The sequence below is a fragment of the Saccopteryx leptura genome, chromosome 13 (assembly GCF_036850995.1).
Source record: "Saccopteryx leptura isolate mSacLep1 chromosome 13, mSacLep1_pri_phased_curated, whole genome shotgun sequence".
Classification (NCBI taxonomy): Eukaryota; Metazoa; Chordata; class Mammalia; order Chiroptera; family Emballonuridae; genus Saccopteryx; species Saccopteryx leptura.
Window position 1 is genome coordinate 45,417,162 of NC_089515.1, and position 17,446 is coordinate 45,434,607.

General features: G+C 49.8%; 1 protein-coding gene across 1 annotated transcript in view; it reads right to left on the reverse strand.

The window, feature by feature from the left end:
- Positions 1-17,446, reverse strand: part of ACAN (aggrecan) — a 55,415-nt gene that overhangs the window by 28,416 nt on the left and 9,553 nt on the right. Inside the window, exon 2 of the mRNA XM_066355459.1 lies at positions 3,041-3,117. Within this exon, the coding sequence (XP_066211556.1) occupies positions 3,041-3,110 (70 nt within the window). The 5' untranslated portion in view covers positions 3,111-3,117. The remainder of the gene's footprint in view (positions 1-3,040; positions 3,118-17,446) is intronic.

The window sequence follows — 17,446 nt, forward strand, 5'->3', positions numbered from 1 at the left end:
CCATGGCATGTTTTCACCTTAAGACAGGAACTATGGAGTCAGAAAAGGGTTGCCGAGGAGAGCAGGGGGAACTTAGGAGTTGAGACCACCTCTCTGTTTCTCAAACTAAGGTGCCCCAGGGTATGCCAAGTCATCAAATAAACAGGACCCATCTTCCTGGAGTGGCAGCTTGACTCAAAGACTCAGGGAAAGATTATTTGCGGGTCGAAAAATTACTGTGGGGAAGAAAAAAAAAAAATCTACAAAAGTTTTAAAGCCAAGAGGCAAAACTTCAGAGATGTGCCCTGGGGATAAGGTGTGCCTTGGGCTTTATCCTGACAAGTCATCTTCTTCTGCTGTTGGGGAACCGAGGGACGAGATGAAGATCAGACATTTAAGTCTTCAAAGAGTCAGACAGGATGGGAGTGAGCGTAACTGGACTCCATAAAACACCATAGAGCGTATTCATAGAGCAGAAACGGCGGTTTACCAAACCCTGTTCAAAGAAAGGTCTTCTTGGAATGGGAAAGAAACGAATTTCAGAAGAAAAAAAAAATGGCACCTTTCATGGTGAATCACACTCAGGGGACCATTTTTTCCAGGAGAGGCTACAGGTTGAACATAAAAATGTTTCAGATATTTGTGGGTGGTAGGTACACACCAGGGCAAGGGCCGGGGGAGCCAGGAATGTTTGGGGTCCAGCCCTAACCTTTTGACGTCCTGGGCGGTCACCACCGGGCCCTTCCACAAAAAGCTCCCTTTGAATGCCCCTAGGCCCAGCGTGGTCTTGGAGGCGGTGGTCCTCCTGGAAACGCTGAGAGTGACGGCCGTGAGTTTCGGCCAGCTCTGCAGTGTTGAAAACTCAATAAACACCAGTGAACTGGTTTGCCTGTGTGGCCAAGCCACCGCAGGCTATAGCCAGGGGTCCCAGAGCAAGAGGACAAATGGAGAACTAGATACCCTGTGTCTAAATATTTAAAAGCTATAAATCAGGCCCTGGCCGGTTGGCTCAGTGGTAGAGCATCGGCCTGGCGTGCAGAAGTCCTGGGTTCGATTCCCGGCCAGGGCACACAGGAGAAGCGCCCATTTGCTTCTCCACCCCTCCCCCTCTCCTTCCTCTCTGTCTCTCTCTTCCCCTCCCGCAGCCGAGGCTCCAATGGAGCAAAAGATGGCTCGGGCACTGGGGATGGCTCCTCGGCCTCTGCCCCAGGCGCTAGAGTGGCTCTGGTCGTGACAGAGCGACGCCCCGGAGGGGCAGAGCATTGCCTCCTGGTGGGCAGAGCGTTGCCCCCTGGTGGGCGTGCCGGGTGGATCCTGGTCAGGCGCATGCGGGAGTCTGTCTGACTGTCTCTCCCCGTTTCCAGCTTCAGAAAAATACAAAAAAAAAAAAAGCTGTAAATCAGGCTTACAGATTGTTCAATCAGACGTGTTCTAGCTTCCTCTTTGACAAGGATACCTTTCAAAACGAAAAGCCAGATTCAAATGTAGAGTCCTTGGATTCCTTAGAGTTGGCATCAGGAGGTGGTGCCCAGGTGGAGAGAGGGGGAGCTGGGCCACTTCTTTTCCCACCGCTGCTTTGCACTGAGGGGACTATGTTAATCCAAGCTGCACATCCCAGCTCTGTCCACATCCCATACAAACAGCTATTCCTTAAACTCTCCCTGGGGCCCCAGGGGTGGCTCAGAGCAGGGACATGATCCCATATAGTGGATAGACCAACAGGGGAGGCCTGGAAGCGGCTTGGGCCCACTGGGGCAGGGGATTCCGGGCATCCTGCATACTCAGAGCAAGGGTTCAAAGGGCAACATTGATCTGGGTGGTCATGTCTCATTGGCCCTACAGAGTCCTCATTCTTTGGGGAACACTGGGGTTGGAGGAGGGTCCTGATGGGGGTGGGAGTGGGGCTCTAACGTGTGTGGCCTGGAGCACGGGCCTCGACCTGGGTCTAAGTGAGACACATCTCCCTTTGGGGCAAGCTCATCCTGGGCTTAGTGGAGAGGTTGTTCATTTGGTTCAGGGCTTGATGATCAGAAATCTACCCAAGCCTGGCCTGTGGTGGCGCAGTGGATAAAGCATTGACCTGGAGTCCTGAGGTTGCTGGTGTGAAACCCTGGGCTTATCTGGTCAAGGTACATATGGAAGTTGATGTTTCTTGCTTTTCCTTCCTTCTTTCTCCCTTCTCTCCTTCCTCACTAAAATGAATAAATAAAATCTTAAAAAAAAAAAAAAAAAAAGAAAGAAATCTACCTAGTGCCTGTCACATGCAAGAGACCAGGAGGGAAACTTCCCAAAAATGGCTTGCCAAGAAAGACAAAGATCTGTGGGATTAGTTGGGCTTCTTTTGACTGTTTCTCAGGCAATTTTCTCTGATGCTCCAGCCGATCCTACCCTAGCAGCCTTTTCTCTTCAGTTTGATCTATGTCCTGCCCCAACCCCAAGCAGTAAAGTTGAGGAGGGTGCAGCATTTCTAGGTGAGAGTGACAGAGAGGATCCTGGGAAGGTGGGTACTTGCCAGGAGCTTCCTCTAGACCAGTGGTTCCCAACCTTTTTTGGGCCACGGACCGGTTTAATGTCAGAAAATATTTTCACGGACCGGCCTTTAGGGTGGGACGGATAAGTGTATCATGTGACCGAGACAAGCATCAAGAGTGAGTCTTAGATGGATGTAACAGAGGGAATCTGGTCATTTTTTTAAAAATAAAACATCATTCAGACTTAAATATACATAAAACAGAAATAATGTAAGTTATTTATTGTTTCTCTGCGGACTGGTACCAAATGGCCCACAGACTGGTACCGGTCCGCGGCCCGGGGTTTGGGGACCACTGCTCTAGACTGTCCATCCCAGAGGGCTCCTGGTGCATGCACGCGCCCACACGTAGAGGTGCTCTGTCACTGCAGCAATGCTCGCCTTCGACAGAACAGGGGAAGGGCCGGGTAAAGGCCAGGAAAGCAGAGATTCTATCCCTGAGACTGGCAGCACCAGGTTCAGTCCCCAGTCCCCAGAATCCAGTCCTCAGTGCCTGCTGGATGAAGGAGACATGCGTAGGAATGTCCTCACCTGAAACTTCTATTGAGATGGCTGCGGCGATGACCCTCAGAGTCACAAACACCAAGAGTAAAGTGGTCATAGTTCACCTGGAAGAGGGGAGGCAGAAGTGTTATCTGGGGGTTCAGAAGCAGTAAAGTTGAGGAGGGTCACGTGACATACGACACACAGTGATAAACATCACTCCCGAGAACATGAAATCACGTTGAGATAAAGAGGCTGCATGTGGTTCAAGAGATTTCTTTCTGAGAAATTTCTCCTCACAAAACCATCATACATTTCCTGGCTTAATGACAGGTGTTAGGCTGAAAATCTCCTCCTACCTTTTATTTTTTTTCTCCCCTTCATTTCCAAGTGAAAGGAGGGAAGATAGAAAGACAGAAAGACAGACTTCCACATGTGCCCTGACCGGGATCCACCCAGAAACCCCTGTCTGGGGCCAATGCCCTACCCATCTGGGACCATGCTCACAACCAAGCTATTTTTAGTGCCTGAGGCAGAGGCTCCATGGAACCATCCTCAGCACCCTCGCTGATATACTCAAACCAATCGAGCCATGGCTGCGGGAAGGAAAGAGAGAGAAAAAAGGGGGAGAGGGAGGGGTGAAGAAGCAGATGCTTGCTTCTCTTGTGTGCCTTGACTGGGAATCAAACCCAGGACATCCACATGCTGGGCCAACACTCTACCACTGAGCAAACTGGCCAGGCCTCCTCCTACCTTTTCTAGGGGACAGAATTCCCATCTTCCAACCAGCAAAGGCTCCACCCTAAAGGACCCTTGTGATAGTTGATTTTCTCAGAGCCTGACTGGGCCACAGGGTGCTGAGACATTTGGTTAAACATTATTCTGGGTGAGTCTGTGAGGGAAACTTTGGATGAGATTAACACTGAAATCTGTAGCCTGAGTAAAGTAGATTGCCCTGTTAGTGTGGGTGGGCCTCATCTAATCAGTTGAAGGCCTGTACAGACCCAAAGAACTGAACCTCCCCAAATAAAAGATAATTCCTCTTGCTTGATGATCTCCAAACTGCCTTTGAACTTGAACTAAAACACTGGCTCTTCCTGCATCTCAAGCCTGCAGACTCAAGCTAGAACTGCACCCTGGCTCTCCTGGGTCTCCAGTTGCTGAATGCCTCCATTATCACATGAAACAATTCCTCATAATACTTCTCTTTTTATACATCTGATTGGTTCTGTGTCTCTGGAGAGCCCTCAGGCCCAGAGAAGTGATATGAGTCAGCCAAACTCCCTGGTGAAATCCGGATCTGCCATCAACTTCAAGTCCAGGAATCCCATGTATTTTAGAATAAAGAATGCTCCATGGTTTGAGTAAGATTCATGGGCCAGGCTCAGGCCAGGGGAAGGATGTTCACTTAGAAAACTCAGAGGAGTCTGTGGGACGTACATTAATATTTAAGGAGCCCGGGACCCCTCCTGCTGGCCCAAACAATGACTTCACATGAATTAGAAACACAAGCCTTGCCCTGGCTGGTGGCTCAGTGGATACAGCATCGTCCCAGTTCACCGAGGTTACAGGTTTGATCCCCCATCAGAGCACAGAGCAAAGCAACTAATGAATGCACAACTAACAGAACATCGAGTTGATGCTTCTCTCTCTCTCCCCCTTCCTCTCTCTCAAATCAATGGAAAAATTATATATATAATATATATAAATAAATAAATATATATATGGAAAACAAGCCTTCTTTATTGTCATCTGTTGGAGAACTGTCACATTAAATTGACAAATCTGTACTAACCACAATGTAAAGGGCATCCATTGCACAATTGGGACCCTGAGACAGGCCCAACTGACTCGCAAGGGACCAAGCGGAGCAGTGGTTCTCAACTGCGGCTGCACATTGACATCACCCGGGCTCCAGCCTGGTCCTCAGGCATTTGGAAAGCTTCCCAGAAGGCTCTAGCATGCAGCCAAGATGGAGCAGTCACACCACAAACCCCTGGGACTTGCACTCTATGACATGTGCCCAGTGATGTTTACTGGTTGTTCTCTTGGACGGACCTGCAGTGGCACCTCCCGCGCCCTCCTCTCCAGTCCCTGAGCAGTTGGTCTCAGTTTAAGACATGTTTGCATCACAGACACTCCACAGGGAGGAGGGAGGAAGTCTTGGCGGGGCCGAAAGATCTGCAACTAAAGACAAGAATGGAGTAACAGGCTGCCAAGGCTGTGGTACTGGTTGTCAGAGTCTGATGGCCAGCAGGTGTCACTGTTGGCTCAGTCACATTAGCTGGGGACCGATGGAGTCCCAATCCAGCCTGGGGTTCCCAATGTAGGAATGCATGGGCGAGGGGGTAAGTAGGGCCCAGAACTCTAGTGGACCCTCTTGGATGACTCTGGACTGGTGTTTTTTTTTTTCATTCATTTTAGAAAGATAGAGAGAGAAAGAGAAGGGGTGGGGGAGGAGCAGGAAGCATCAACTTCAATATGTGCCTCGATCAGGTAAGCCTGGAATTTCGAATCAGTGACCTCAGCATTCCACATTGACGCTTTATCCACTGCGCCACCACAGGTCAGGCATCCGGCCTGTTGTTTTGAGTGATCTTTCCACCACAATCTTTCATTCACTCCACATATACAGTGTGTCCGTAAAGTCATGGTGCACTTTTGACCGGTCACAGGAAAGCAACAAAAGACAATAGAAATGTGAAATCTGCACCAAATAAAAGGAAAACTCTCCCAGTTTCATACCTATTCAGTGCAGTTCGATGTGGGTTCACGCACAGATTTTTTAGGGCTCCTTAGGTAGCTATCCCGTATAGCCTCTACAGACTCGTCACTGACTGATGGCCTACCAGAACGGGGTTTCTCCACCAAACTGCCGGTTTCCTTCAACTGCTTATCCCACCGAGTAATGTTATTCCTATGTGGTGGCGCTTTGTTATAAACGCGCCGATATTCACGTTGCACTTTGGTCACAATTAGAATTTAGCGAGCCACAGAACACACTGAACTTTCCTCTGTACCGTCCACATCTCGACTGGCATGGCCGTGGGCTGCTCCGCTGTATACACGGTGTTACGTCATCATCTGCGCATGCGCACATGCTGCCACATCATCTTACAGAAACTGGGAGGGTTTTCCTTTTATTTAGTGCAGATTTCACATTTCTATCGTCTTCTGTTGCTTTCCTGTGACCGGTCAAAAGTGCACCATGACTTTACGGACACACTGTATATGCCACCCTAGAGATGAAAGGGCCGCCCGTGCAGGGGCCGCTGTGGGCACAGACATGAATGTGTGAGGCATGTCTCCTTCACGCCACAGGACGTCTGGAAAACCTCAAAGGCCCGAGAAGCAGCTCCTGGCTTCTCTTTGGGGGCTTTCATTGTTAGATGCTGCCTTTGAAACAAAACCTGGGGCTCCCGGTTCTGGCTCTATGAGGGCTCCCTGAGTTGTGGCACTCTTGTTCAGGCCCAGTGGCACCAGTCACAGCTGAGAAATAGCCTCCCAGAGGCTCAAACGGTAAAATGTCCCCTCCGCTCTGGGAAGGGGGATAGAATTATGGGCTCTTCTCTTCCCAGAGCCTCAGGGGTTCTGCGTCCAGACACAAGGTCCCCCTGTCCTCTTCCCTCAGAACACCCTTTCCTGGGATGTTGTGTGTATGTTTTCAGAGTTGTGTTTCTTCCCTCACACTCTGAACAAGCCTGGCATCGTCTAGGATGCTGTGGTTCTTGTGGGACTTGAGCCCGTTCTGTTTTTCTCCCTGGTCTCCTCAACCAGAAATGAAAAGGGTGGGGATTTGGGCTGGCAGGGTGGAGTGGGCAGAAAAACTAATTTTATTTCTTCTTCTTTTTTTTTTTTTTTTTTAAGACAAACTTTGGGATAGAAATATTGCAATAAATATGCTCTTGTGTTGGTGTGTGTTTTCTTAGCTGTAAAGAAAATAGGGAGAAATTCCATTCTGTCTGGGTTCCAAGTGTCTCCAGGACTCACTGAGTCTTTTATGTGAGGACACAGACTTTGCCAGCCCCGTCAACAGGGAGGCCTTTCTCCACAGGAGCGGAGTTAGTTAGGGGTGGTGAGGGAACCGTGTACCTGCGGCAGAGGAAGGGGAAAGGGGGCACCTGGAATAAAGTGAAAGAAAGGCTTGGGAGGCGGGAAGTGAATGTTATCGGGTGAAGGCTGGTGTGTGTGTGCGTGCGCATGCGCGTGTGTGCGTGTGTGTGAGAGGAAGCCCCATAGTTAGAGACAGGGAAACCCTTCATCTCCTCATCAGCTAGACTCTCTCCATAGTTGCCAACCTGAGCTGTGGCATTTATTCCATCAAAGGATGGCACTGAATGGACGGCTTCCCCACTTGCCTTGAATTCCTCTTCAAGTGCCGTGAAGACCCCCGGACCTGGGTCCTGATTCTGGCTCAGCCACTTGAATAACACGGGACCCCCCCCCCCCCCATGGCTGTTTCAAAGGCTGAGCGAGACACTGTGCCAGCGGGTCCCCTCTTGAGGGTGGGGACTGTATCTCTGGCTCGGGCCCCGGCACAGGCTCTGGCACTGAGCAGGCATCCATCAACGCCAGTTTCCTCCTGGCTCCGTGGTGTCAGGGGTGAGCCTCTCTGGAGGGGAGACCGGGAGAGAGTTGAGCAGTTGTTGGGAGGCTCCTTGTCTTGGGATGAAGGCCTGACTCAAGCTGACTCTCCACAAAGAATAAAACCGCCTTTGTTTCAAAAACAACGCCGTCAAACTACCAGACGTTTGGGAAGTAGAGAAAACCAGTCACCGTAATCCTCAACCCCAATCCAGCCACTACTTGTGTCTTGATGGTTTTCCTTTCGGTCGTTTTCCTGCGGCATTCGCTTCTGTTTCACGAAGTTGTCATCTTTCTGTGTCCTGTTTGCTTTTTTTCACATAACACGTGGGCCGAGTGACATTTTTTGCTGTTCCTTCAGAACCGATGACATGGGTTCGTGGTTTTTTTTTTCCCTTTTCCAAGTGAGAAGAGGGGAGATAGAGAAACAGACTCTCACATGCACTCGACCGAGATTCACCCAGCAAACCCCTCCCGCCCCAATCTGGAGCTGATGCTCTGCCCATCTGGGACTGTGCTTGCAATTGAGCTATTTTTTAGTGCCTGAGTGGAGGCTCCACGGAGCCATTCTAGCACCTGGGACCGATGTACTAGCATCAATCAAATCATGGCTATGGGAGGGGAAGAGAGAGAGAGAAGGAGAGAGAAGGGGTAGGGGGAAGGGAGAAGTGGAGAAGCAGATGGTCGCTTCTCTGTGTGCCCTGACCAGGAATCGAACAGAGACATTCACATGCTGGGCTGATGCTCTACCATTGAGCCAACCAGCCAGGGCCTGACATGAGGTTTTATGTCACAACCTCCCCGCCAGGGATCCTGTCCACATGGCTGAAGTCTTCAGCCTCTGGTCATGTAGGTGTTCATTCTTTCACAGGGTGGCCTGTATATGACTGTACATGGGCAGCTCTCACTGTGCTTAGACCTTACAAGATTGAGTCAAAATGACCCGCCGCCATTATAATTGCCACCCAGGGCTTCTATCCTTAGGGACCACACTTCACATGTCCACTCCTCTAATCTGCTGTTTTCCCATAAAGATGTTCCCAGTTCCTTCAGTTCTTCCTCACGGGGCTTTTGGACCTCTCTTTCCTTCCTGGAGCCACAGAAGGGCAGAGATTGGATAGATTTGAGTGACCAGCTAGTCCAGTTCCTTCATTTTCCAGGTGAAGAAACTGAGGCCCAGAAAGGTTAAGTGATTTGTTCAAGGCCACACAGTAAGTTGAAAGTGGAGTCAGACCTGGTTCTAAAGGTCTGGCATCCTAATCCCGTGGTTTTGAGCTCTACAGGGCAATGACCACGTCTGTCTTGTTCCTCACTGTCCCTCTGGCCCCCAGCAGATGCCCCGCACTGAGGGAGGCCATTAAGAAACATTGGCTGGGCCCTGGACGAATAGCTCAGTGTTGTCCCGATATGCCAAGGTTGCAGGTTCGACACCCAAACCAATGAATGTACAAATAAGTGGAACAACACATTGATGTTTCTCTCTCTGTCTCTCTCCTTTCCTTTCTTATAAAATCAATTAATAAAATTAAAAAAAAAAGTACATATAAAAAGAAATACCTTCTGAATGAATGAATGGACAAACGGGAAGTCTAAGCACCTCAGAAAGAATTTCCTTCAACTCCCAGCCTCCGAGGGAGGAGGCTCACATTCAGGTAGGAAGCCTGAAGGCTCACATTCATTGAGCACCCGTGCCTCAGCATTCCTGGTCAATGCTTTACCCACTGTGCCACCACAGGCCAGGCTCCAGAGCCCATTTTAAACAGCTCTTCCCAACTGCATGTTCAGTGACGTTACGTTGGTGGGTTGAAACTGGTGGGAGTATGTATACCTGTATGTTTACAGGGAAACCTGTAAACACGGCAAACGGGGGCTTTCCCCTAACCCTTTTTGAGCGTGGGCTTACCAACAAACTACTGGAAGTAACTAATACTAAGAAAAAACCCAGGGGAAGGATAATGGGTGCCTCTTTTTTTTCTGTCCCATAAAGCCTCACTTTCCAGCAGTTGTGCTGTCTTACCCGAGTTCCAGGCATCATTGAAACTGGCCCTGAAACCAAGGCCAGTTTGCCAGCCTTCGAGCAGGGCAGGGCAGGGCAGGGCCTCGTTTGTCTCCATGTCATACTCCAGGGCCCAGCCTGCCCCGGCCACATCAGTGCCGATGCAGCCAGTGTTTGCTGGATGAGTGAATGTAAGAAGCCCCCCAACCCAGACAGACCCTGTGGGGTCCGTGTCTGTCCTACAGAAAGCCTCAGCCGGCCCTGTCCCTTGGATCTGCTTGACCACTGTCACCATTTCTGCGGCCTATTGTTTAACATCACACCAAGTGTGACCTCCTTAAGGCTGAAAGTTAAGCCTTAAGTTAAAAAACCCAAACAACCCTTCCTTGCTAACTCACACAATGCCAGGGACAACAAAGAACGGTATTTGACATCTATGCATTGGATGAACGGGTGGACCTTGGGATTTTGTATACTGGTTGACCAGTAAGATTTGCCAGTAATCAAGTGGCTCTGGGTCCATGACTTCAGTCTTGGGGGAGGGACTGAAAAGGACCAAGGTCACCCATTCCCCAAGCATCAGCCCCCAGCACACCATTTACTTGCAGGACACGCTCTCAACAGTGTCCATTCTCTTGTCTCTCACGGACAAGACCCATTCTACACCTGGGCATGAAAACAGTGGCTTATGCACCTGAGATGGAAAAAAATTTTTATTTTTTATTTTTCCAAAGTTAGAAGCAGGGAGGCAGTCAGACAGACTTCCCGCATGCACCCAACTGGGATCCACCTGGCATGCCCACCAGGGGGCGATGCTCTGCCCATCTGGGGCGTTGCTCTGTTGCAACTGGAGTCATTCTAGTGTCTGAGGTGGAGGCCATGGAGCCATCCTCAGCGCCTGGGCCAACTTTGCTCCAATGGAGCCTTGGCTGTGGGAGGGGAAGAGAGAGAGAGAGAGGAAGGAGAGAGAGAGGGGAACGATGGAGAAGCAGATGGGCGCTTCTCCTGTGTGCCTTGGCTAGGAATCAAACCTAGGACTTCCACATGCTGAGCCGATGCTCTACTGCTGGGTCAGCCAGCCAGGACCTGAGATGGAATTTTAAAACCAGCACAGGGAGAGATATAGGGATGCCACACCAAGGACACAGCTGTCCAGAGTGACTTCAACCACACCTGCTGATTTTTCCATGTATTTTAAGCAGACATGGTGGGACGGTATGGACAGGGGGAGCCGGGAAGCTGATTCCAATTCATCTCTGTTTTAACTCACAGGGATACTTATATAAGCCCTTAGTTTTCCCATCTGTAAACTAGAGTCATAATGCAAGCTTCACCCCCAGAATAAGAGTGAAGGTCATTTCTTTTTTCTTTTTCTTTCTTATTATTTTTTAAATTTAATTGAGGGGTGGGGGGTATAGACTCCCACATGTGCCCCGACTAGGATCCACCCAGCAACCTCCACCTGGGGCCAATGCTCTGCCCATCTGGGGCTCATACTTGCAACTGAGCTATTTTTAGTTCCTGAGGTGGAGGCTCCATTGAGCCATCCTCAGTGCCTGGGGCCAATGTGCTCGAATCAATTGAGCCATGGCTGTGGGAGGAGAAAAGGGAGAGAAAGTGGTGGGGAGAAGCAGATGGTCACTTCTCTTGTGAGCCCTGACTGGGAATCGAACTTGGGACTTCCACATGCTGGGTCAATGCTCTACTACTGAGCCAACTGGCCAGGGACAAGTGAAGGTCATTTTTGTGGATGCTAATCCTCTTTAACTGTATTTCCTCATCTTTCTTTTCTCTTTCCCTTCCTCCTCTTCCTTATCCCTTTTCTCTGTATGTGTCTTTTTCTTATAACTGATTTCCTTATTCCTATTTTATTAATTGCTCCTAGATCTAATTTAAATGTGGCCCCATGTGGATGGTCATTTGATCTATAATGATAGCAAATAGTGAGCACACTCACCCACCTTGATTAACCTAGGGCTCATTTCAGCATTTGCCCCCAAACCTGGTTGTGCATAGAATGTGGGTTCAAATAAAATTGTAGTCTATGAGGTCAGATTCTAATGCTGCCACTGAGCTCTCCAGGGACATCAGGCTTGTCATTCTCAGAGTGTCTCTGTTGTCCCTGAGTGAGGGCAGCCACCCCCTCTCTACTTTTAGGCAACAATGAGCATCTCAGAGCCAGAATAAACTTATACAGCAGTTTCATGGACCAGGGACGGGCAGGACGGGTAAAGCAGGGAGGGGCGGGTGACTCCAGAGACAGGCTCCAGGGACAAAAGAGTACTCAGAGCCACGCTGGCACCCAAGGAAGGCTGCATTTCCAAGGGGCTGGGAATGAGGCTCAGTCTAGGAGCGGGGAAGGAAGGCTGGCCATGGGTGGCGCTTCCTAAGGGTGGGGTGGCTGCAGCCATCCCTGGCCCTGAAGAGTGTGTCTGGATAAGGGTGGACGCTTGAAGAATTCGCTCACCACCACCAGCCCTTCTCCGTGAATCCCACCTCTCCCTCCTCTCAATGGCAAATTCCCAGCAAAACCAGTTTAAAGCGGAGAGGTACATAGCACGGTTAACGGCTCCTGAGTCACACACCAGGGACATTAGCTATGACCCGCTCTCTTTGTGGAAAAAAACCCTGGCACATGGGACCTGCCCCTTCATGTTCTCAGCCTTCCTTTCCAGCCTGGGCACTTGGAGGTTTTCTCGAATTAATTTCAGACGTTGTGTAAATATCGGACGTGGGATTTTGGAAAGGAGTGTCTTTCAGCCTAAACTTTCCATCAGGCACAAGCACCTTTTTTTAGGGCAGGGATCCTGGGCCAAGAACTGAGTTCCTTCTGCTCAGCACTGACTGCCAACCTGGCCAGGCAAAGAGCTCCTTCCTGCAAGAATTTGGGAAGGCGCTGGGGACCCAGAGGGACTCCTTGGTGGCCTCTCTGGGTGCAAATTGAGCCCAGGCTTCAAAAGTGATCTTTCGTAAAGGTTTCTGGAAACCGAGGGTCCCGGTAGGAATGACCCCTTGCCAGAAAGGGCCATCAGATGTTTGGAGTTACAGCCAAATTCCTGGGCAAAGTGCAGGACCAGGGACTGGGATGCAACTGACAGGAAACAAGGGGCAACTGGCCCAATGTCTTAAACTTCTGGGGCAGACGTTCAGGCCCTTGGAGTTTATAGTCCAAGGCCAGTCAAAAGTAAGAAAGAAAATGGGTTATTTGGAGTCAAACCTCACTCTTTGGACCCTAGTTTGCATACTCTGATTCCAGATGTCATCGAGAGCAGCCACTCAGCTCCTTTTGGGTCATGCTTCTCCTTGAGAGCCAATGGGAGCTGGATCCAGCTTCCAGAAGGTAACTTCTAAGCCCTTATTTACCCGGGGAGTGGAGCTCAGGCTATGCTGGGTAGTCTAATCTAATAGTGTGATTTATGGTGTGGATCTTTGGGTCACGTGGTATCAATTCGATCTCTGCAAGCACTGGAGACCAAAGTCAGCCATGTCTATGTGACCAATCCCCCCCCATGAAAACCTTGGACTGCAAGGCTCAGGTGAGCGTCCCTGGTTCGCAATACCTGGGTGTGTTGTAACACCAGGAAGCGCTGTCCGCAGACCCCCCCCCCCCCGCCCTCCAGGAAGCAGAACTGGAAGCTCTGTGCCTGGTCTCCCCAGACCCTGCCCTACGTGCCTCTATGCTTTGCGGATTTTGAGCTGGGTCTCTTTGCTGCAATACACTGTCACTGTGAGTACAACCGCTGTACTGAGTTCTGTGAGTCCCATGAATGACCGAAGCAGAGGGTAGTCTGTGAGGCCTACTGAAATGGCACTTGCCCTGCTCTGTCAGGTTAGCTTGCCTTGCTACAGGGCACTAAGCCATGGTGCCCCTGGCTTAGTGGACAGAGGCCAAGACCCCCTTATCCCATGACCATCCTCCAGGGACACTGCTTTCCCTCCTTGGGCCATGTGCTCTGAAGAGCAAAGCATTCTCTTCAGCCCTCGTGGGGAAGGAGTAACTGCTTTGTATCTGGAGAAGATCCAAGTCCTTGGCTTTCTTCCTCCCTCCTTTCCTCTGCCCAACTCCCACCATGTGGAAAATTCTGCAGTCGGTGCAGAGAGGGATTTAAGGATGGGCCTGTGTGAACCCAGCCCCGGGGCTCACTGTGTGGGACAGGAGCTGAGATGTATGAATAAGTCCTACAACATGAAAGAGAGAGCCTGTCAGTGAGAGGTTTCCCGAAGCTGAGAACAGGCAGAATTCACTCCTTTGCGGCACCTGGGAGAGCTCTGAAGAGGAGGTGGCATTTGGTCTGAGCCTTGCCGGAGAGGGACACTGTGAGCCTTCTAGGAGGAAGGGATTGCATGAATAAAGGTATAGAGAAAGGAGGAGATCCAACTGCTGTAGGTCAAAAAGTCAGAAACTAAGTGGGGCCAGATTGTGAAGAGCTTCCACAATTAGGCTAAGGAGTCTGGTGGCTTCATTCTCTAGGTGATGGGGAGGCTCTCAAAGCTACAGGGAATTATCTGAGGTGTGTGCCAGGAGGAAACTGTTGCCACTATTGCTACTGGATGACCTCTCCTCCATAAAGTCCCCCCCCCCACGGTGCCCCATCATGAGTGCATGTACCTCTCTGCATCACAGCAGGGGCACCCATTGTCTGTAGCACTCGTCTGCCTCTGCACGGAGACTGTGCCCACAGGTGTGCATTAGCCTGTTCATCCCTGGCTCTCCCCCACCTATGAGCACCTGTCACACCACTGCCTCTAAAAATTGCCATGTATTGGTCCCAAGCCGGCACGGTGCTCCAAAGCAGTGTGAACAAATGAATCATTTCATTCAGTGTTCACCATCGTGCAGGGAGGGGGCACTGCTGCTAGTCCTATTTTGGAATGGAAGAGACAAAGGTTCAGAGCTGGTAAATAACCTCAAATCCCACAGAGAAGCATGAATTCATTGCTCCACTTAGTTGTGCATTGATTGCTTCATACATGCCTTGACCGGGGATTGGACCAGTGACCTCGGGCTCAAACTGGCAACTTCCTGCTTAAGCCAAGGACCCCATGCTCAAATTGGCAATCCCAGGCTCAAGCCAGCCATCCCAGGCTTCGAACCTGCGACCTCAGCGTTCCGGGTTGACGCTCAACCCACTGTGCAAACCACCAGTCAGGCTGTAGCTCCAGCTTTAAAGCACGGGCTCAATATACAGACATTTGTTGGGTGTCTGCTCCAGAAGGAGTTTTCATGGGGATTGGGTTCAGCTTCAAAGTTTGACTCAAAGCACCAGGGTACCCCGGGGCTGGGGAACAAGGCTGAAAGCCCAAAGGGCCTCCTCTCAGAGCCCCTCACAGACCTCCTCTGACTCTGGACCCACCCCGGAACAGCTGGTGAAGAGCTACAGACGCCGACACGCTATCATGTTGCCCCCTTCCGTTTCCTCCCTTCCCAGCTGCCTCTGGCATGTCCCCAGTCCCTTGCGATCCCTTCCTTGCATGACTGTCCCCTGAAAGGCTATCAGGATTAGAGTGCCTCAAAGCCTCCTGACAGTATGTCCCAGAAGCCGCCCTCGTGAAAGCACCTTCTAGGGGCTCCTGATATCTGCTGCCTCCCATCCCCTTCCAGTCGGGGCTTCTTCAGTAACACCGCCCTCTCAACAAAGCTACCTTTTCTTCTTCTTTTCAATGGGTTCTTTTTTTCTAAAAAAAAAGTAGTGGTAAAATAAACCTAACAAGAGACTGACCATCTTAACCTGTCTCTAGTTAGCATAAAAGCACCTACTTGTGGAAGAATACATAATTTATTTGTCTCCCCTGATAGACCTCCCTTTATATCTCACAGATAAAGCACAGGTCTAAAACACAGTAGCATCTAATCCAGGAGTCCCCAAACTACGGCCCGGCCCGGCCCGTGGGCCGCATGCGGCCCCCTAAGGCCATTCATCCGGCCCCGCCGCACTTCCAGAAGAGGCACCTCTTTCATTGGTGGTCAGTGAGAGGAGCATAGTTCCTTCCCGTTGAACTACTGGTCAGATTGTTGATTTAAATTTACTTATTCTTTATTTTCAATATTGTATTTGTTCCCATTTTGTTTTTTTACTTTAAAATAAGATATGTGCAGTGTGCATAGGGATTTGTTCATAGTTTTTTTATAGTCCAGCCCTCCAATGGTCTGAGAGACAGTGAACTGGCCCCCTGTGTAAAAAGTTTGGGGACCCCTGATCTAATCTGTGGTGGTACAGTGGATGAAGTGTTGGCCTGGAATGCTGAGGTTGCTGGTTCAAAACCCTGGACTTGCCCGATCAAGGCACATAAGAGAAGCAGCTACAAGTTGATGCTTCCCACTCCTTCCCAATGCCTCTCTCCTCTCTCTCTCTCTCTCTCTAAAAAAAAAAAAAAAAAAAAAAAAAAAATCAATAAATAAAATCTTTAAAATAACCACACAGCAGAAAGTCAATAAAGGGTGTTATGGATTGAATTGTGTTGAAGCCCTAACCCCTGGCACATGTGAATGAAACCTTATCAGGAAATAGGGTTTCTACAGATGTAATCAAATTAAGATGAGGTCATTAGGATGGGCCCTGAATCCAATGTGACCGGTGTCCTTGTAAGAGGAGAAGACAGCCATGTGAAGACAGAGACACACAGGGAGAACATCAAGTGACGCGGGAGGCAGCGATCAGAGTGACACTGCTGAGGGCCACGGACGCCAAAGATCGACAGCTGCTACCAGAAGCTGGGAAGAGACGGAACTTAGCGATGGAGTCCCAGTGACAGAACTCGAGGTTCCCAAAGTGCTAGAACCTAAAAATGGAAATTGATTCCTCAAAGCATCTGTCCCCCATGATGTTCAAGTGAATCGTTGTGGACTATGAAGGGAAGCTTGATTTGCTGACCTGTACTATATGGGGTATCTTTCTGTTACCATTTTATCTCATTGCAGAAAATCTATTTTTTCCTACTTATTTATTTATGTACCAGCAGTGCCCACAATTGGATATGAATCCCATTTTATCAAATTCCCATGGGGACCTGACCTGTGGTGGTGCAGTGGATAAAGTGTTGGCCTGAAATGCTGAGGTTGCAGGTTCAAAACCCCGGGCTTGACTGGTCAAGGCACATATGTGAGTTGATGCTTCCTGCTCCTCCCTCCCTCTCTCTCTCTCCTCTCTAAAAGTGAATAAAGTCTTAAAAATTAAAAAAAAAAAATTCCCATGGGGAAAAGGAAATCTGAATTTTAAATGTTTGCAGAGTTAAGTCCAAAGATACATAAATCCAAAAAATGGAACGCCTGAAATTAAATTATCTTGCTTTTGCCTGACCAGGCGGTGGCACAGTGGATAGAGAGCTTCAGACTAGGATGCGGAGGACCCAGGTTCAAGACCCCGAGGTTGCCAGCTTGAGCACGGGCTCATCTGGCTTGAGCAAAAAGCTCACCAGCTTGGACCCAAGGTCACTGGCTCAAGCAAGGGGTTACTCAGTCTGCTGAAGGCCCATCCATGGTCAAGGCACATATGAGAAAGCAATCAATGAACAACTAAGGTGTCACAACGAAAAACTGATGATTGATGCTTCTCATCTCTCTCCGTTCCTGTCTGTCTGTCCTTATCTATCCCTCTCTCTGACTCTCTCTGTCCCTGTAAAAAAAAAAAAATTAATTAAATAAATAAATTATCTTGCTTTTGTGGGGGAAAATAAAAGGAAAGCTGGGAAGAGGGGGTGCAGTTGGCCATTGCTGCCCTTGGCTAGGTCAGAGGTGCCTCCTATGGGTGGCAGAGCATGAGCTGGCCATTCTGACTGCATGGACCCCAAGCCGTGGTCAGAGTGAGGCGTGGCTGCTGCAGTGGCTAGGCGGGGACTGTTCTTCGGTGACTGCCCAGTTCAGCCCACGGAGCACT